Genomic DNA, 21935 nt, shown 5'->3' with positions numbered 1-21935 from the left:
ATTTAGCCTGTAGAAGACAGAAAAGGGAAGTGCCTAGGAGCCATAATTACGGAAAATTAAGGACTTTGTATTGAAAGCATTACACAATTCTCACTTAAAATCTCAACCTCAGCATAGTTATAATGATATTGTGACCCACTCCTCACCCTATTGATTTTCTTTTTATATTATTAGCTACTTAAATCCTCCAAGCAAATTTCTGGATTAGGTCTTCGGCTTTACCCAGGCCACACGCTGAAACGGACGCTGAACTTTCACTCTCCATATAAACGGGATATTCCCGTGTATGGCAAGTTATAAGAGCTTTACTCCATCACCCCACCCACCCCACTATTCCCCACCCATCCTTTCTCCGGAGCGTTGGCCACCTACATCTACAAATTCTACACATTGCATTTCCATCATCCTGCTGTCAGTGGGTGGAGGAAAGGGTCATTTCTTCCTCCGAATCCCGATATGGATAAAGCAGTAACCCTGTCTTTTTGCTACCAGGAGATGGGGCGGGGACCCCTCTCGCCCAGCTCAGGGTAGAACTGCTGGTGTTGAGGCTGAGTCATACGAGGGGCCTGTTGACCTGGCACGGTTTAAGCACTCAACTGACAAATAACACAGGAAATCCGGTAACCAATCAGAGCGTAAGGATGTGGTGCGAGCATCCTTTTTTTCAGGGGCGGTCACAGCCAAGTCCGACCCAGGGGAGAGGCGCGACCCGGATTGGGCGGCCGACTTCCAGACAGCTTGCCCAGCCTAGTCGGCGGACCGCCACAGCCTGGTTGCGAGCACCTCCCCGTTTCTTCTCGGGCGTCGCTGATTGGAGGGGCTGGGGAGGAAGTGGTGGGCGCAGCCAATCCGGAACGGCCTCCGCCGCTCTCTCTCGCTCGCTCTCGCGCTCTCTCTCTCTCTCCTCCCCGCCCCCGGGCTTCCAGGGCAGTTGGTCTTGGGGCTGAGCACCGGTGTCTGCGTGTCCTTTCCTGGGGTTAGCGGTAGGAGCCCGGGGCTGAGAACACCGGCGCACAGGCCATGGCCTGCGCCGGGCTGCCCCAGGCCCCCGCCGAGGACTCCCCCTGGCCTCTGCGCCTGCTGCACGCGCCGCCGGGGCTGCTGCGGCTGGACCCCACGGGCGGCGCGCTGCTGCTGCTCGTTCTCGCCGCGCTGCTGGGCTGGAGCTGGCTGTGGCGGCGCCCGAAGCGGGGCATCCCCCCCGGGCCCACGCCCTGGCCCGTGGTGGGCAACTTCGGCTTCGTGCTGCTGCCGCCTTTTCTCCGACGGAAGAGCTGGCCGTACCGGCGGGCAAGGACCGGAGAATTGAATACCTCGGGCCTGGGCGCGCAGTTGCTCCTGGCAGACCTGGCCCGTGTGTACGGCAACATCTACAGCTTCTTCATCGGCCACTACCTGGTGGTGGTCCTCAACGACTTCCACAGCGTGCGCGAGGCGCTGGTGCAGCAGGCCGAGGTCTTCAGCGACCGCCCGCGGATGCCGCTCAACTACATCCTGACCAAGGGGAAGGGTGAGCTGGACCGCGGCCGCGGGAGCCTTGGGGGTCACGGGCCGTGTGAGCGCGCGGATGGGGCTGCAGGTGCGCCGGGGCTGGGAGTTCTGTCCCCCCTGCGGCCGCGCGCACCCAGCCTGCCTCACACCTGCACCCAGCGCCGGAGGGGGAGGGCGGCGCTGCCTCCCACTCCCGGTGCCTTTGAGATCCCCTGCAGCTGTGATAGGTTCCATCTTTCCAGGAGTATTCGCTCCTTCCCAGAACAAGGCCTCACTCTTCAGGCTGTGTTCCCGACGAGAAACTTCGGCCGTGTTAGAAAGAGAGAGGGATATTTACACCTTCTGCGTTTTGGGTGCAAGAGTTTAAGAAGATTATTTCCCCATAAGATAGAAAGTCCAGAAAACACGATAAGAGCCAATTGGCAAACCTAATACACAATAGGTTTATAGTTTCTGTGATTCCTGCTTATGGAAGTCTATGTTGGGCAGTTTTGAGCGTTGGTAAACATGTTATCCGCTGCAATAGAATATCACATTTGCCCTTTTTGTTTATCAGTGTTCCCCTTTGTCTTATTGGCCGGCACGGGTTCCAGACGGTGTTTCCGTCTGTGTCAATCCTACCCTTCGGTCAGGTGTTAATTTAAATGTCTTTCCCTCAGGGAGTTTTTTCCCTCACTTCCGTTCCAGGTAAGTTAGTCTCCCTTGTTAGAACCAGTTTCATTGCACAAGTACTTTTCCTTCACTGCACTTACCAATACTGAGGCTTCATAATTTTGTAACCTTGGCCTGAATGTGAGTCTTCACCACTAGACTGACATCTAGGAAGACAGAGTTATTCCTTGTCCTGCCTGGCACATATAGGAGTCAATAGCTATTTATTAAGTAAATAAACTGCTACTTCCTCTTCCTGGCATGTGGTATAAAGAGATCCAGGCTTTTTAGAATCTGATTAAGCCAGAATTTTGCATCAGGATTTTAAATGAATTGTAATGATGATCTTAATATTCTAAATGTCCCACTGAAAAATCATACATGTCACAGTTCGTACCTCACCCTCTCCATGTCTTCACACATGCTGCTTCTTCTACCCGGAATTCTCTTCCATTCTCATGGCTGCCTGGAGAACTCCCACCTGCTTTTCTTTTCCTCTCTCTTTTTAAAAAAATTGTGGTGAAATACAGATAACATAAAATTTACCATCTTAACCATTTTTAAGTGTACAGTTTAGTGGCATTAAGTCATTCACATTGTTGTGAAACCATCACCACTATCTCCAGAACTCTTTTCATCTTGCAGAACTGAAACTTTATACCATTAAACAAACACTAAAAACCCATTAAACATTTAAAAACTCTCTAACCCCTGGCAACCACCATTCTGTTTTCCGTCTCTGTGAATTTGACTATCCTAGGTACTTTATACAAGTGAAATCATACAATATTTATCGTTTTGTGACTGACGTATTTCACTTAGTATAATGTTTTAAGGTTCATCCATATTGTAGCATGTGTGAGAATTGCTTTCCTTTTTAAGACTGAATACTATTCCATTGAATGTATGTACCACATTTCGTTTATCCATTCGTCCCCTGATGGATACTTGCATGCTTCCATCTTTAGACTATTGTGAAAAATGCTGCTGTGAACATGGTATGTCTACAAATATCTGCTTAAGTCCTTGCTTTCAGTTCTTTTGGGTGTAAATCCAGAAGTGGAATTGCTTGATCATCTGATAATTATATGTTTAATATTTTTGAGTAACTGCCATACCATTTTCCATAGCAGCTGCACCATTTTACATTCCTACCAGCAACAACCAATGTTTCCGTTTCTCCATATCCTCACCAACACTTGTGTTGTATTTTTTCATACCTGCTTAAATGTCACCTCTCTGAGAATGTGTTCTGTGACATATTTCTCTATCCTCCCAGGTAGAGGTGAGCTACTGTCTTCTCTGTGATACCACTGTTTTCGTTTAAACCCTCATCCCATTCCCTACCAGTCAATAAGTCTTGTCAGCCTACTGCAGGTATATCCATGTTCTGTATCCATTCACTTCTCTCCATCTCCATCTCCATCTCATCCAAGCTACCATCATTTTTCGTTTCTTACTCCAGCAGCCTTTTAACTAGCCTGCTTGCTTCTGCTCCAATCTTTTATCCATACAGCAGCCAAAGGGATTTCTTTAAAAAAAAAAAAAATGTGAATCAGAACAAATCATTTCGCTCCCCCCACTGAAACCAGTTGTTTCCAACTCCATACTAGACCTACTGTGCCCCAAAGGATCTGGCCTCTGCCTGCCGTTCTGACTTTATATCTTTCCACTCTCCCTTTATTGTACATTTCAAGTACAGTGTCTGCTCTGGACACACTAAGCTGATTCCTGGCAAGTTGGTGACTGCCTCAGGCTACTAGGTTTTGTCGTCCTTAGGCCTGGGATAACTTAAAAAATTTTTTTTAATATTTATTTATTTATTTGGTTGCACTGGGTCTTAGTTGCGACATGTGGGCTCCTTAGTTGTGGCACGCATGTAGGATCTAGTTCCCTGACCAGGGATCGAACCCGGGCCCCCTGCATTGGGAGCTCGGAGTCCTATCCACTGCGCCACCAGGGAAGTCCCCTGGGATAACTTTTTACTTGGTTTATTCCTTATCATCTCTCAGGCCAGTTGTCACCTTTCACTACTATTTTAGACACTGCCTAATATCACAACTTATTTTATCTCATTTATATTTCACTAACCTCATTCATTAAAAACTTTGAAAGCATTTAGCCTATTACCAACCCCACCTACCATTGGAATGTGAACTCTGTGAGGCCAAAGATTTGGCTCATCTTGTTAACCACTGTATGCCTACTAATCGGCACAGAGCAGGTAATCATGAAATGAATGAATGCATGCATACATCTATTGATACATACATACATCTATTGATGCACTTACCACATTATATTGTCACTTTTGTTGCTCATCTGTCTTTTCCTCCTGATTTTTAAAAGTAGGAATTAGATTTTCTTCTTCGAGGTCCTTCTTGGTGGATGTATAGTTTGGTTAAGAATCTATAATAAGGCGGTTTCTAAGTATTAGTTGGATCACAGCTTATTATTGGATCCCTCCTTATTTTGGAAAGTCCTGGGAGCCTGGGGTAATTTGGTGCTTCAGCATCTCAACTAAAGCATTAATTCCTCCAAGAGACAGTTAGGACTTTTTAGGTGATGCTGCTCTTGTATTCTGGTGGATATGTGTTGGGCGAATGTGCTGTAAAAAATTTATGTTGCTGGTGAAAGTGATTGACAGGAGAAAGTAAAGCAAGAACCATATGTCACAAGGAAAATGCTTGTCGATTTAACTTGGAATAAAGAACAGGCCATCGAATAGGAAAATGTAGATAGTCAAGGAATCTTTTAATGGAATTGTTTCAAGAGTGAAAAATAAAAGGGAAGAATGTGAGTTTATTTCAAGATGCCCATCGAAGGATGAAGAAGCAGATGAGTTCTGGGTAGCCGTCATAGATCAAGAATTGGATGGCATGGTCATCCTGAAGAAGATAGGGCACAGGAGTGAAAGGCTGAGCGGCTCAGCTCAGCAAGATTTGAGGAGTGCCCGAGCCACCTTTAGTGCTGTTTCCAGTGACAAGATTGTAAAATGTGAAGTTGTCCAGAAGCAGGATGCCTAGACTCTAAGAGAAAGAAAAGTGGTATTAAGAATTAGAGGCCAATAACGTTATCAAACGTTTATATTTTTATAAGATATTTTAAAAAGAGTTTTGCTGCTAAAGTTGGTGAGACTGGAAGAGAAGGAATATTTCATGAACAGTGATGTGCTGGAAATAGTTCACTAACACATTGCCAGCAAGTTGTAGAATGTAGGGAGGTTGTTTATTATATTTGAGTTTTTCAAATTATCATGCTTAGACAAGTTGATGTTCTTTTTAAGCATAAAAATTATAGTAAGGTAGATAGGCCAGAAAGATGTTCTACATCAGGTATGCCCATCATACTTATTCATCCATCTGATTTTGTTCCTGAGCAGGAATAGTTAATAAAGTTACAAAGTCAGATTAAGAGGTACAAACTACTATGTATAAAATAAATAAACTACAAGGGTATATTGTACATCACAAGGAATATAGCCAATGTTTTATAATAACATTAAATGGAGTATAATCTAAACATTTTGAAACACTGTCTTATATGCCTGAAACTAATATAATATTGTAAATTAACTATACTTCAGTAAAAAAACTTACAAAGTCAGAGCCAAGGCTACCAAAAGAGTACTTTAAGTGTGGTCTGTTTCTTCTCAAAGGTTTATGCACATCACATTTTTATTTTAAAATATTTCAAATATAAAGTTCAGAGAGTAATATAAACTCATTCATCACTGTTCACATTTGCTTCAGATTCATAAACAGTACATAGCTTTATTTGGTATGTTTTTTAAAGCCTTACATATGTCATATATTTATAAAGTATCTTTCTACCTCTAGCTTTTGTAATTTATCTGTTTCCCTGTTGATAGAAATTAGATTACTTCTAATTTTGAGAGATTTCTAGAGACTTGGAGCAAGAGTCAAAGGAAATTGCAAAGACATGAAAATGGGAGGCAAAAGGAAATTTTGAAGAACTTTAGAAGTACAGGATAGACCAGTCAGGATTGACTACTTCGAAGGGGTACAAGATACAAATGAAATTAGGAAATAAAGATAGAAAGTGAAAGTTCATTTGAGCTATTTTGAAGATGAATGAGGAAAACAAGATAACTGAATCTTGTAGTAAATGCAGTAAAGTACATATTTTAAATAATTACGTGCTCATTTCAAGAAGGCCTGAATTCCCACTAAGAGGGACACTTATATGACCCTGTGGAAGGGAAGGGCAAATATAATCAGTGGATAACACTTTCTCTGCTTCAAGAGAAAGAAAACGTATGTGTGATCAACATAGAATTGCATCAAATTTAATGTATTTTAACTATTTTTATTTTAGTAATATATGTTGCTTATTGTAAAACATAAAACATGGAACAGGAGTAAAAGAATTCGTTTTAATTCTTTTAAAAAATAATTGAAAATCATCTGTGATCAGTGTTATTTTGAGATAGCCACTATTAACATTTTTATGTATCACCTTTGTTTTAGTCTATTTGAGCTGCTGTAACAGAGTTCCATGGGCTAGGTGGCTTATAAACAACAGAATTTATTTCTGGAGTCTGAGAATTCAAGATCAAGGTGCCAGCTGATTGGTGTCTGTTGGGGGCCAGCTTCCTGACTCACAGACAACTGTCTGTAACCTCACATGTTGAAGGGAGCAAGGGAGATCTCTGGGGCCTCTTTTATAAAGGCACTAATCCCATTCATGAGGGCTCCATCCTCATGACCTAATCACATCCCAAAGATTACTTTCAAATACCATCACGCCAGGCATTAGGATTTAACATATGAATTCTGAAGGGACACATTCAATCTGTGGCAGGCTTCTAGTATTTTTTTTCTATATGTACATGTATTTTAAAAAATATATTTGCTTCCTTGAAATGGAAACATATTCTTCACACTCTTTAAAATTATTTTTATCACTTAAAGTATTATGAATATTTTTCCATATTATTGAATTTTCTACAAAGTTCTTAAGAACTGTACAATATTCCTTTGTGAGAATGTATCATAGTCAATTTAGCCTATCCTTTGTTTGGTTTGAGGTAGATTTTTGTTTCAACTGTCTAGCACCTAGTCCTCTGACAAGAGCAACCCCTTCTTCTGAGGAACTCTGGCTCCACCACCCTTTTGTATCCATTAACTGTGGTTGGAACGGGAGATGCCATATCTTTACGTGAATTCCCCTCTCTGGCCACAGTGATTAGTCAGGGGATAGACCCCTGATCAAAGGTGATTTGATCAGAATATCTCACCTTTTTGTGATGGTAGTGAGTCTGTGGGCTGGACACAGAACTCAAGAGTTCATAGCTACAGATCGATCCACACATAGTTTTGGGGTAAGAATTGATACTTGTGGCATAGTTTGGAAACCTCAAGCCAAATAATAAATGTAAAGTATTCCAAATTGGTATCACCATGGAATACCTGACTGAAACATCTGAGTCCTTCCCCAGCATTTTTCAGGTTAGAACTAGAGAATAGAGGGCTTTAGAGGGCTTTTCTCTCCGGTGGTGAAAATGGGAGAATGGGCATCTCAAGATAGCTCCCAGTTCTTGGAAAAGCTGGTTCACAGTAGGAAAGAATGAAGTCAGTCAGGAAGAAAGAAGTGAAAAATAGGTGCAGAGAGGAGTTCTGTGGCATTTAGTCTTCTCCGAGGTGGTAACACCCAGCGCTTCCTGCTTTTTGGTTCCATCCACAGCCTAACTGGCCTTTTTGCCATACTAGCTTGAGGGTATGTTTTTGTCATTCCCAAACAATAGTCCTGGTTTTTGCTTTGGAGCCATGTTTATTTTTCAGTGTTATTATCCTCCTTGAGATGAAGTCTTTGTGTACATCCATTGTATACAGTCAGGGCTAAGAATGGAGATGTCAGCAACTACAGGGTGTGCCTGAACCTCTTCCAAACACTCTTAAGACTCTAAGCCAGTGGTCCCCAACCTTTTTGGCACCAAGGACCAGTTTCGTGGAAGACAATTTTTCCACAGATGGAGGGGGTGGTATGGTTTAGGGATGATTCAAGCGCATTACATTTACTGTGCACTTTATTTCTATTATTATTACATTGTAATATATAATGAAATAATTATACAACTCACCAGGAGGCAGAGCTCAGGTGGTAATGCGAGCGATGGGGAATGGCTGTAAATACAGATGAAGCTTTGCTTGTTCACCCACCACTGACCTCCTGCTGTTCGGCCCACTTCCTAACAGGCCACGGACCGATACCGGTCCGTGGCCCGGGGGTTGGGGACCCCTGCTTTAAGCCATTCTGGCTTCATGACATGGGTATTTTGTAACGTTTGAAACCCTGAGGCCATTAATTCTGTCCCTGCCTCTCATCCCTGGCATTCTCCGGCACTGTCTCCTTGGTCACCGCTTATCTTGCACTTCATACCTGTCAGATTGTTGTCAAATACCTAATGCCCAGATATTAGTCTCTTTTGAGAAGGTTCCCTCCATTTCCTTGCCTTATTTAAACCTGAATTTTTCCCTGAAGATAATTCAGCCCTCTTGAAATACTGTACCCTCTTTAACATCCCCCAAGTTCTTTATTTTTCTAAAATGTGCTTTCATACACATCCTTATTTACAAACGAAGTATCGCTCAGATGTCCTCTCTGAGAAGTACTGCTTTCCCTCAGCTGACATGGTGCATTTTCCTTTGTCTACATTGCAACTTCAATACACCTCCAACATACAACATTTAATACAGTGCATTCCAACAATGCAACATTCAATATAGTCCAACATAACAACATTCGATACTGTACATCCCAACAATGCAACTTCAGTACAATCCAGCGTACAACATTCAATACCGTACAGTCCAACAATGCAGCATTCAATACCATGCATTCCGACTGTGCAACTTTAGTGCAATCCACCATACAACATTCAGTACAATATGCAACTTCAGTACAGTCTAACATACAACAGTGTATTCGAGTTGTTGGTTTATCCAGTTCTTCACAAAACTGGAAGCATCTTGAGAACAAAGACTGTGTCTTTTAAATCTGTATGCGCTTAGTATCTGACATGTAGGGGACTGTAAATAAATATTGGAAAAACTAATAGAAAGAGGGCATTTATTTCTAAATTTGAATGTGCCTAACAATGTTGTCTAGCGTACATATGTACCTAACAACGTAGGTATATACAATTTTTTAATACATTTTAATTTTATATATTTATATATCTTAATTTTAAAATATTTTATATATTATTTATAATATATAGCCACGATATATATCTACAAGTAGCAAGAACTTACAGAACTGAAAAAAGGAATTGACAAATGCACCATTAGTGCAAATTATTTTAACATAAGTATTTGAATAGTTGATAGATCAGGCAGATAAAACTTTAGCAGGGATAAAGAAGATTTGATTCTGACAGTTATGTAGCTTTCTCTGTTGGAAAGAGGACCCTATACCCAACAATTGCTTGTATAAAAATTCTTCTCAACTTTATTTGGAAATTTTATTAAAATTGATCACATACTAGACTAAAAACCTAGCCTCATCAATGTCAAAAATCATCATAAGCCAAATTAATCTAGGTGGCAAAAGAGAATCATAATAGAAAAAAATGTTAATACTTTTTTTAAAAAGTTATTTTATTATTTACTTATTTTATTTATTTTTGGCCGGGTCGGGTCTTAGTTGCGGCATGTAGGCTCTGTTGCGGTATGCAGGCTCTTCGTTGCGGCGTGTGGGCTTCCCCCTAGTCGTGGCGTGCAGGTTTTCTCTCTCTAGTTCTGGTGCACAGGCTCCAGGGCACATGGGCTCTGTAGTTGTGGTGCGAGGGTTCCAGAGCGCGTGGGCTCTGTAGTTTGCAAAACGCAGGCTCTCTGAGGTGCGCGAGCTCAGTAGTCGTGGCGTGCGGCATGTGGGATCTTAGTTCCCTAACCAGGAATCGAACCAGCATCCCCTGCATTGTAAGGCGGATTCTTTACCACTGGACCACCAGGGAAGTCCCCAAATTTTTATACTTAAAATGCATTGAAAAGACATGCACACAATACTGGTGGACTGCAGCTAAAGTGGCACCCAAAGGCAATTGTACAGCCTTAACTATCCTTTATTAGGATAAAGGTCTGAAAATTAGTTAGATAGCTAATTTTATATATCTGAAAAACAAAAGGATAAACGTAAGGAAAAAAGAACATGCCATTATAATTATAGACAAATTCTTCCAGAGAGAAAGAATACACCATGGCTCATTTTAGGAGGTGAGTATATCCAGACAAATACATTATGAGAAAGGAAATTTATAGTCCATTTTCATGTATGAATATGAATTTTTAAAAACTTAACATATTAGGAAACCAAATCCAACAATATCTTTAAAAAAACATAAAACTATCATAACCAAAGTTGGATTTATTCTTGAATTGCAGGTAAGTCCAATTATCATAAAGAAGGCAATTTTCAAATTAATCTGTAAGTTAAATGCAATTCCCATCAAAATCTCAAAGGTGTTTTTTTAAAAATAGAACTTGACAAGCTGATTAAAGTTTGATAAATATGAGTAAAGAGCCAAGAGTAATCAAAAAACAATTTTGAAAAAAAGATGGTGGTGGTGGGGACTTCCCTATTAGATATTAAGACTTATTATAAAGTCTATTTAGATCTTATTATAGAGTAACAGTAGTTAAGACAGTGTGCTTTAAGCACAGTCATAAATAAATAGACCAATATACAATATAGCAGACTAGAAAACCTATAAACTGAGCTGCCTGTGTACAGCAAATGTTGTAGATCAGTAGGGAAAAGGAGAGGCTGTTTCATAAATGGTGCTTGAACAATAGGTTATCAAAATAAGGGGAAAAGTGGATTCCTTCTTCACAATAAGTAGGAATACCTAACATAAATTCCAGGTAGGTTATAGAGGCTTAAATGTGAAAAAGCAAAATTTTTAAATTTTACAAGAAAGTAGAGAATATATTTATAAACCTGTGGTAGGAAAAGATTTCTAAAATAAGACATGCAGCACAAATCACTAAGAAAAAGATTGAGAAATGGAACTACCTTCAAAACGTGTTTATCAAGTAATAGCATTAAAACATGAAAAAGCAATTCACATGATGGGAGACAATGTCTGCTATGCATGTAGAATATATAAGAAGAAGAAAATTGCACAGTTATTAAGTACAAATCACAGAATAGGAAACCTGGCCAATAACCATATGAGAAGCTGCTCCAACCCACTGTAACAATCAGGGAAATGCAAATAAAAATCAGATGAGATGCATTTCAGCCCTCTGATTGGCAAAAATAAAATGTTGATGACTACGAAGTGATGGCAGCTATTTGACAAGAGATCATTCATTTACTTCTGGTGTACTCTCCACTTTGGAGAAGAAGTTGATAATGTCTAGTCACATTGAAGGTGTACATATTTTATGACGCATCAATGCACTCTTAGCAATGTCTTCAAAATTCTGATGGAGGGGGAAAGGTACAATAAATACATTTTCTAAAAATGTTTAGAAATTTGCCTCTGATGCGTCCTGTCCCAGGAAACTATTAGAGGATGGGCTTCAGCAAAATACAGGAGTGAAATAAGGTAAAGACATAGAATCCAGGAAATGAGTTCAACACAGGAGGGTCAAAAAAATTTTCTAAATGATGTCCAATGGAAGTCACAAAACACCTGAACAAAAGGCCTAGAAAGCAACATCAGATTTGAGCAGATGTGTGGAATATTCCAGGCAGGAAAATGGAAGTGACAAGTAATCCAATACATTTGACCATGTGGATATTTCTATTGAGAGTCATTTTATATAGGTATAAAAGATTGTGAGAAGACTTAACCACTGAGAGAGGTCTTTATTTCATTCTCAGCTGTATTCACAGCATCCCAGTGTCTAGCACATAGTAGGCATTCAGAAATATTTGTTAAATGAATGAAGCATGTCCTTGAAGGTAGCAGGAATGAAGTGGATGAAAAATGGAAGGAGAAGAGCTCGCTGAAACAATAAAGCACACCATGGAAAAGAGAATGAAGTAAGTGACAGGAAACAAGGAAAATTTGAGAACAATCTGATACAACATCTGGGAGCAATTCTTTTGGGTTTGATGGTGGAAGATGTATAACATAAGTGAGAATCAAATAAGATGTAGTTGTGAATGCCCTTGAGTTCAGATGTTTTTAAATTAGGGCTGTTTGCAACTACAGACATTTTAGATTACCTGCCAGTTATTTGATCCAAACTTGGATGGCCAATGGGCTGTTGATATATTCAGCTCATATTTAACAATCTCCTCCTTTGTATACAGCACTATGCCAGAAGTTTGGATTTTAATGATGAGCAAAATCAGATATTGTCCCTGCCCTCATGTGCAATCTGTTAACCATGCTTATCCTTCTGTTCACATTTATCTAGCCTGAAATATTTTCTTAGTCCGTATTCAGTCTTATGAAAATAAGATTTTGTAATTTACACTAACTCTAGACATTGAAACTCGTTTCATTTCACCAGGAGTTAGTATATATAATAATAAGCTTAATAGCAAATTTTCCTAATCAAATTGGATATGACTTCTGTTATAAACGTACACTATCTTGATAACTAAATTCTGCTAGTCATTCTTCTTGGCTGATGATCTTTATCTGTTCGTATATGAACTTTGCACAAGTGACTTGAGAAATACAAATACCCTTCATGGTTGGTCCTGTTCAGTATTAATTATCAAGCATTGCTCTTTCTTACCTTCTTTCCTTGGTGTCCTTTTGCAGGGATTGTATTCGCACATTATGGTCCAGTCTGGAGACAACAGAGGAAGTTCTCTCATTCAACTCTTCGTCATTTTGGCTTGGGAAAACTTAGCTTGGAGCCCAAGATTATTGAGGAGTTCAAATACGTGAAAGAGGAAATGCAGAAGAATGGAGAAGTCCTCTTCAATCCTTTCCCCATTGTCAACAACGCTGTCTCTAACATAATTTGCTCTTTGTGCTTTGGCCAGCGCTTTGATTACACCAATAGTGAGTTTAAGAAAATGCTTAATTTTATGTCACGAGCATTAGAAATCTGTCTGAACACCCAGCTCCTCTTGGTCAACATATGCTCCTGGCTTTATTACCTTCCCTTTGGACCATTTAAGGAATTAAGACAGATTGAAAAGGATTTAACTATTTTCCTTAAAAAAATCATCAAAGACCATCGAGAGTCTCTGGATGTAGAGAACCCTCAGGACTTCATAGACATGTATCTTCTCCATGTGGAGGAGGAGAGGAAAAGTAATAGCAATAGTAGTTTTGATGAAGATTACTTATTTTATATCATTGGCGATCTCTTCATTGCTGGCACTGATACCACAACTAACTCTTTGCTTTGGTGCCTCCTGTATATGTCACTGAACCCCGACATACAAGGTAATAAACAGATGTTTCCTTTATTCATGGCAAAACCAGGATATATTTTTTTTCATTTCCATTTAAATCGGCAACCTTTGTGATCCTGTGACTCCTGTCAGTAAGCAGTGTCTTCAGGCTGGAAAACAAAATGGAAATACTTGCATCTCATAGGGAATTGGTAAGGTGTTAACGAAACTCCAAGTTTCTAGACAGTGGCACTAAGGTCACAGCTTGCTTAAATCTGCTTTAAATCTCTACAGGTCTGATTCTGTGTGAAATCTATGATGAAGAAAGAACTTTAGAGAAGACTGTTTTAGAGTTGAAGAGAATCATAGTGATCATCTGAACCCATTCATCTTTTTTGAAGATGAGACCAGAGGCCCAGAGAAGTTCTGTGATTTTCACAAGGTCACAGAGCTAGTTCCGCCACATCAGTACCAATAGGTAGTGAATTTCAGTGGAAGTTCATAGTGGAAGGATACAGGGGAGAATAGTGTATTCGTTTTCCGTTGCTCCTACAACAAATAACCACACAGTTAGTGACAACACAAATTTGTTATGTTACAGTTCTATACATTAGAAGTCTGATACATGTCTCAGTGAACCAAAATCAAGATGTTGGCAGGGCTGCGTTCTTTTCTGGAGGCTCTGGAGGAGAATCCAACTCCTCGCCATTTCCAGCTTCCTTGGCTCGTGGCCCCCTTGCTCCATCTTTGAAGCCAGCAGTGTTGCATCTCTCTGACCGTTCTTTCATAGTCATATCTCCCTCTGACTCTAAACTCAACTGGGAAAAGTTTCCAATTTTTTTTTTTTTGGCTGCATCGGGTCTTCGTTGCTGTGCGCGGGCTTTCTCTAGGTGCGGTGAGCGGGGGCTACCCTTTGTTGCGGTGCGCGGGCTTCTCATTGCAGTGGCTTCTCTTGTTGCGGAGCCCGGGCTCTAGGCGCGTGGGCTTCAGTAGTTGCAGAACGCTGGCTTGGCAGTTGCTGCACACAGGCTCTAAGGCGCGTGGGCTTCAGTAGTTGTGGCTCGCGGGCTCTAGAGCGCAGGCTCAGTAGTTGTGGTGCATGAGCTTAGTTGCTCTGCAGCATATGGAATCTTCCCGGACCAGTGCTCGAACCCATGTCCCCTGCATTGGCAGGTGGATTCTTAACCAGGGAAGAATCCCTGGGGAAGAATTCTTAACAGGGAAGTCCCAGTTCTCCAATTTTAAAACCCATGTAATTAGGCTGGACACACCCAGAAAGTCCAGCATAATCTCCCCATCACAAGGTCCTTAATTTAATCACATCTGCAAAGTTCCTTTTTCCCATATAAGGTAGCATATTCACAGGTTCCAGGGGATTATGGCGTGGACATCTTTGAGGGACCATTTCCTGCCTACTATAGATGGGATTGTGCCTACCTATATTCATTAACTATTGATGAGTAACAAATTATCCCAAAATTTAGCATCTTAAAACAACAACCATTTATTATTTCACATAGTTTCTGAGGATCAGGAATCTAGGAGCAGCTTAGCCTGGATGGTCTGGCTTAGGATTTCTCATGAAGTTGTAATCAAGATGTTGGCCTGGGGCTACAAACATCTATAGACTTGACTGGGACTGAAGGATCCACTTGCAAGATGACTCATCCACATGGCTGCTGGCTGCAGGCCTTGCCACTTGGAACTTTCCATAGGGCTGCTTTACTGGCAGCTGCCTTCACCCAGAGTGAATGACCCTAGAGAGTAAGTGGCCAAGACAAAAGCCATAGTGTCTTTTATAACCTAAGCTCAGAATGGTCATGCCATCGCTTCTCCTTTATTCTGTTGGTCACATAGACCAATTTGGAACAAAGTGGGAGGGGATGGCACAAAGTTGTGAACACCAAGAAGTGGGGATCTCTGGGGGTCATGTTGGGCTACCACACGTTGTCACAGGTAAAAGCTTAGAGTCAATCAGATGTTGATATGAGAGAATAATTCAGAGTGCTTCTGAATCCAGAGTGCTTTCCCCCTTGCTGCTCTGTCTGTTCTGCCATCCTCCTTCAGAGTCCCAGGCTGGTACAGGGTCCCTGGGACCAGCTGCCTCCGCTGGAATATCTGACCAGTGCTTCACTTCACTGAGGCCAAGTCAGGCCTGTGCTGTCGACTTATCAGCTGTGTGGATATGGTGATGGGAAGAGTGTATGGGAGGGCAGTCTCTCCTGGCTTATCTTTTGGATTATGCTTTCCTTTTTTTTTCTGTATAGAAAAGGTTCATGAAGAAATTGAAAGGGTCATTGGTGGTGACCGTGCCCCTTCCCTCACTGACAAGGCCCGGATGCCCTACACAGAAGCCACCATCATGGAGGTTCAGAGGCTGAGCGTGGTGGTGCCACTCTCCATCCCTCACATGACCTCAGAGAAAACAGGCAAGTCCAGGGCCTTCCTCCTTGGAACGCTCTTGAGGGAAGCCTGTCCCCTTCATCCAGAGGACTTGAGGTGAGGGTGTGGCAAGGGTTTGTTGTCATGGATAATCAAATGTCCAGAGGATGCTTCCGCCTCAGCTGTCCCTTATTTGCTGTACCGGCTGGCGTTCCAGCCCCGCCTGTTTGGTAAATAGCTCTCTAACCTTCAGAGCGTGCACACTTACACTGGTCAAATTATGCTGCCGTTTAAGGTGGCTGTACTGGCAGAAAAAAACTCCAGAATTAATAAAGGCCCCTCTCAGTCCTCCTGTTCTTGGAGGTCCGAAGAGCTAGCCTAATTATGAAATTAAGGAGTTTAACTGGGAATTATTCTACTTCATTTTTTACGGTTCTGCAACTGAAGCACAAGTATTAAAGAATTAGAGGAGCCCATCTGATTCTGAAGGCACATGTTTCAGCCTTTCACCTACAGTGTCCTTGACATTTAGGCACTCAGACTCACTGTAAGCATCCCTCATAGCAAGGAGTTTTCGTCCTCTGGAGATAGCCCATGATGAAATGGGCTTAAATCTAGTTATAAGACAGTTGTAGGAGGCAATCACGTATAAATGACATTGGATCACTTAACAGTTTCTTTGGTGTAAATTAGATACAAGGTGTGTGCAGTATCCTTGGGGCGTTGTTTAAAGTGCATATGAACTTGTCAGCTGGTATGAACCAGCATTGACTTCCCTGTACATCCCTTTACCTCAGTTTACCTTCTTCATTGTATTGTGTGATATAAAAGACTGGGAACTGTAAAATTGTATACAAGTATTAGGAATTTGTAATTCTTTGGGAAAGTTCACCTGAAATGCCCTATGATTTCCGATTTAATGTTTTCTCTTAATTGTAATGTTTTTATCATTTGATTTAATTGACTAACTCAACATCCATCAGAGCAACTCCTGTGCCCTGTCTCAGGCTGGGTCCTGGGAGGGTATGGAGATGATGCCAGTTGATAAGGTTTTGCCTCTGCCCTCAAGTACCTCAAAGTTGACTCTCAGCAAATTAAGAAGCTAGATATGTAACTAGCTTTTTTTTTTGTTTTCTTGTGTTTTTTTTTTTGAGAGAGTGATGTATACCAAGAGTTATTAGTAAAAGCATGTTGAATGATACTGTGGTTTTGTTTTGTTTTGTTTTAGTGCTCCAAGGGTATACCATTCCTAAAGGCACGATAATATTACCCAACTTGTGGTCAATACACAGAGACCCAGCCATTTGGGAGAAACCAAATGATTTCTACCCTAATCGATTTCTGGATGATCAAGGACAACTTATTAAAAAGGAAACATTTATTCCTTTTGGGATAGGTCAGTTAAACTTTTATTTTCTTAATGGCATAATTTAAAAAAGAAATAGAACCAAAAGAATCTTTTATTATTTTATGATACTCTTTTAAAAATGTTTCTTTTTTGGCAAGCTAATATAAGAGAGAAATAATTTAGATAATGCATCTCCACTATGTTTATTTCAGATTTTAAAAACAAAGTGAAAGCAATTGGTTTTAAATCTTTAAATATGACTAGAAATCTTCCTTTTTGAGTTGTCCAGGTGATTGTTTGAGTCCCAGGGAACTGTTGGAGTTAAGAGCAGCTTTTGACCTGCCTGAATGGTGGGTGAGAGGGTGGGCTCTCTAATCTCACCATTCCCTCTTTTAGGTTCCTAGATTAGGGCATATAGGCTTCTTTCTATAGAAAAGGAATGCTCTAGAGATTCTTATTTGATGTCTTTTCTCCTTAATCGTCCAGGTAAGAGCAAGGAAAGAAAGAAGTAAGTATGGAGGAGACAAGGTAGCCCGCCTCATTGGCTCCGTCTCTAGTTCCTATCTAGGATGTGGATAGATTTTTTATGAGTAGGAGTTAAAATGTGAACTTGGTATGCAAAAATTCTGATCAGCATAGACTGTGGGAAGCCATGGGGTATATGTGGCAATTTTATTTCAAAACTCTCTATGTCTGCCTTTAAAACACTCAATTTAGAAATTTCATAAATTTATCCCTTTTGAGGTAGGAAAAGGGATGGTATTATAATCCTTACCTTTTTTCCTCGTCTCATTTTTAGGGAAGCGGGTATGTATGGGAGAGCAGCTGGCAAAGATGGAATTATTCCTGATGTTCGTGAGCCTAATGCAGAGTTTCACATTTGCTTTGCCTAAGGACTCGAAGCCGATCCTGACTGGGAAATATGGTCTAACTTTAGCCCCACATCCGTTTAATATAATCATTTCAAAGAGATAAAGAACACCTCCATGAAGAGATGGTGCAGAGAATGTAAATACATGTCCTTCTAAACAGATTCTTCCTTCTGTAATTGACAGCGGATCCAGCAAGTCTGCAGGTCTAGGTTAGGCTTGGATTAGAGAGAGATTGGAAAGAGGGTAGAGCACGTGGGACCTTTCATCTTGGAGGGTTCCTCAGAAGGAAACTTCAGCCATTTTAGTAATGCACGTGACTTGGGGGATGGCGACGAAAGTACTGGATTCGGAAGCAGGGGATCCGGATTTTATTCCCAGCAGCCTCCACCAATGAGCATTTCTTCTCATCCCTCAGTGCCTCAGTCATTCCACGTGGAAAATGACGGTAACAAAATTTGACTTCTCTTTCTATCTTGGCATGAATGATGGTCAAATGCTCCATCTTTTCTCACATCACCAAAGCACTGTTAAGCTCTGGAGAACAAATTCAGGAGGAGAAGGAAGACCTACCTGTTTAAGACCCATGACAACATGAAAGTGGTGTTCAGACTTGAATACTTCATCAGAGAAGGATGTGGGTTTAGGGGACAATGAATTAGAGCTTTTCTTCTTCTTCTTATTTTTTTACTTAATTTCTTTTTGGCTGCGTTGCGTCTTCGTCGCTGCGTGGGCTTTCTCTAGTTGCGGTGAGCAGGGGCTACTCTTCATTGCCGTGCGTGGGCTCTCATTGCGGTGACTTCTCTTGTTGCGGGGCACAGGCTCTAGGTCACACGCGGGCTCAGTAGTTGTGGCGCACAGGCTTAGTTGCTCCGCAACATGTGGGATCTTCCTGGACCAGGGCTCGAACCCGTGTCCCCTGCATTGGCAGGCAGATTTTTTTTTTTTTTTAAATTAAAAAAAAAACTTATTTTTGGCTGCGTTGGGTACTCGTTGCTGCATGCGGGCTTTCTCTAGTTGCGGAGACCAGGGGCTACTCTTTGTTGCGGTACACAGGCTTCTCGCTGCGGTGGCTTCTCTTGTTGCAGAGCACGGGCTCTAGGCGCGCGGGCTTCAGTAGTTGTGGCATGTGGGCTCAGTAGTTGTGGCTTGCAGGCTCTAGAGTTCAGGTTCAGTAGTTGTGGCGCACGGGCTTAGTTGCTCCGCGGCATGTGGGATCTTCCCGGACCAGGACTCGAACCCGTGTCCCCTGCATTGGCAGGCGGATTCTTAACCACCGCACCGCCACCAGGGAAGCCCTAGAGCTTTTCTTGACACAGATCTTATGTCGGTTTTGGAGGACTTGTTTTGTTATTATCTTTTTGTTTATGATTTTAGTTTTTACTTTTTGTAGACATGGGATGAAGTGGACCCTTGTTTAGTATGTTGAGGAAAGGTTATTGTCTGAATGTATACGTCCGCCTTCTATTTCAACTACATGAACAGTGAGCCTAGCTGAAGAAGTGGCTTCATGGCAGAATTCCTTTCTGCTGTGTTTACTCACAGGGATGTAGCTCTAGCTTTTGACTTGAGCCCTCAGTAGTGAGCTCTGGAATTTTAATACTGGGATTTATGAGAAAAGGATTCAAACTGTACTGAACGTTCCTTAACTGTTCTTCCTGCCACCAGGCCTAATGTATCTCATCCTTGAAGACTTGCAAAGACAGGAAGGCATTCTTATTCTTTTTAAGATAAGTAAGTTGTTTCTTAATAAATAAACTCCCTCTAAAAGAACAGTTCTGAAAAAAGGTAATGACTTCTTTCAGGGGATATTTGGAAATATGTGGGTGTGTTTTCAGTTATCACCGTGATGGGGGTGCTAATGGCTTTTTTGTTGCCATGAGGCCAGGATGCTAAATGTCTGAGCAGTCCTAGACGATGAAGAACTGACCTGGCCAAAGAGAACATGCTCCAAAAGTGGCTAGCCCTTTCCTTTATTCTCCCATTATACTCCTTATATAGAAAGAATCGTGATAATAATATAAGCAACCGTACTTTTGAGCCTTTCCTCATGCTGGCACCATACTTTATGCTTTACTTGTATGCTTACATAATTCTTAAAGAATGTTTAGTAAGAGGATGCCATTCTGTAGCTGATGAAGCTCAGGCTTAGAGAAGTTACGGCCTACATGTAGTTAAAAAGTACCACTGTGCATTTCAAACCTACCAGTCTTTGTAACTGGAGAGTTCTTCCTGTACCACTTCTCTATATTGCCCCTCTGCACTGATCTCATACCAGTCTGCCCCTCTGCATTTTCAAAATGGGTTAATGAAATACAGGCCAATCTTTAGGTGCCTTGAGGATTTTTGTTAATTAAAAAAGAAAAACTAAGAAACGAAATGCATAGGCACTGTGAGTGAATGGAGAGGTTGTTACAGAGACTTTATTTTTTTATTTTTTTATTAATTAATTACTTAATTTTTATTTTTGGCTGCGTTGGGTCTTCGTTGCTGCGCGCAGGCTTTCTCTAGTTGTGGCGAGCGGGGGCTACTCCTCATTGCAGGGCGCGGGCTTCTCATTGCGGTGGCTTCTCTTGTTGCAGAGCACGGGCTTCAGTAGTTGTGGCTCACGGGCTCTAGAGCACAGGCTCAGTAGTTGTGGCGCACAGGCTTAGTTGCTCCATGGCATGTGGGATCTTCCTGGACCAGGGCTTGAACCCGTGTCCCCTGCATTGGCAGGCGGATTCTTAACCACTGTGCCACCAGGGAAGCCCCTAGAGACTTCAGATGGATGATGCATGTGTGGATTACCCTGTACCATGAGCAGGGCAGTTTGTTCTGATCTGGAATTTCATATGCTTCGGAATTGCACTAGTAACTTTGCATTAGCAAGTTTATTACTCTTCGATTTATACATGCATTTTCAGTACCCCCTAACCAAACAGTTTGTAGCTAACTTGAGAAAAAAACTCTTCTGTGAGATTGTGTTGAAATCAGATGTTTATTATACTTTAAGATGTAATGCCTTAAACTGTAGCACTTTTAAAACATCTGTTTATGGCAAATCACTGAAAGGACTGTTAATGCTTCCCTTGCACATGTTGATATTTTATGATTTTTTACTTTATGATTTATTTGAAGTGTAAAAATAATAGTACTTTGTTTTATAAGTTTGCCTAATACCTACTTTTTAGTCCTCATCATTAGCATGATTTTTGATGCTTATATTAAACTTTTAATTTTAACTGAGATAGTGTCATGTCTGGTTTTGGGGGTTTTGTTTTCTTTAAATTGCTAAACAAAATTCTCTTTTACCAGATGTCAAGTTAAGAAAAGGAAGAGGGAATAGACTTCCAAAAAGAGGGAGGTGGCCACATATAATATAAACATGATCTCTAGACAGGAGGATAATTCTTTAAAATATCCTCTCAGAGCACAGTTACTCTCAGGACTGTAGCACAGCCCAAGCTTCTTATTTCCCATGTCAAAGCCCAGCATTATTTGAGAGAGGGATGAATCTACATAAGCCCATTGTGGCAAAATATCGAGTGCTTGTCCCTATTACACTCCTTAGCTCAGGAAGAAGAGTTTTTTAAAATACCCAAACCTATGGATTTTTCCTATAGATGAATCCAGCTCCGGCTTTTTCCACGGCCCAGTCTTCCTCCTGCAGGTCACAGTGCAGAGGTCACCTCCTGAGGGACGGCTTCCGCTAAAGCCCTATCTAAAGTGGCCTTTCCTGAGAACACCTTGCTATAGACTGAAAGTGTGTGTGCCCCAAGAATTCATTCATTGAAACCTGATCCCAGTGTGATAGTATTTGGAGGTGGGACCTTTGGGAAGTGATTGTGTCATGAGAGTGGAGCCCTGATGCATGGGATTAG

The 21935-nt window shown here is 41.4% G+C and overlaps 2 protein-coding genes across 3 annotated transcripts in view; both read left to right on the top strand.

Annotated features, from left to right (window-relative positions):
- Window positions 1-12942, top strand: part of SGMS2 (sphingomyelin synthase 2) — a 99897-nt gene extending 86955 nt beyond the window's left edge. The window contains exon 8 of the transcript XR_009701087.1: window positions 12890-12942. The gene's annotated coding sequence lies outside the window, so the exon portion shown is untranslated. The remainder of the gene's footprint in view (window positions 1-12889) is intronic.
- LOC133092605 (cytochrome P450 2U1) lies at window positions 903-21244 on the top strand. Of its 2 annotated transcripts, XM_061192064.1 has the most exons (5): window positions 903-1510; window positions 12890-13525; window positions 15741-15902; window positions 17084-17251; window positions 18003-21244. In XM_061192064.1, exons 1-5 carry the CDS (start codon window positions 1021-1023, stop codon window positions 18176-18178), a joined length of 1632 nt encoding a protein of 543 aa, XP_061048047.1. In that variant the 5' UTR covers window positions 903-1020; the 3' UTR covers window positions 18179-21244. The 2 variants fall into 2 exon arrangements, with proteins under 2 accessions (XP_061048047.1, XP_061048048.1); XM_061192065.1 differs by lacking the exon at window positions 12890-13525.
- Window positions 21245-21935: the final 691 nt, after the last annotated feature.

This window comes from Eubalaena glacialis, chromosome 5 (assembly GCF_028564815.1).
Source record: "Eubalaena glacialis isolate mEubGla1 chromosome 5, mEubGla1.1.hap2.+ XY, whole genome shotgun sequence".
Taxonomy (NCBI): Eukaryota; Metazoa; Chordata; class Mammalia; order Artiodactyla; family Balaenidae; genus Eubalaena; species Eubalaena glacialis.
Note: the sequence above shows the minus strand (reverse complement) of the source record. Positions and strands in the feature narration are given on the sequence as shown.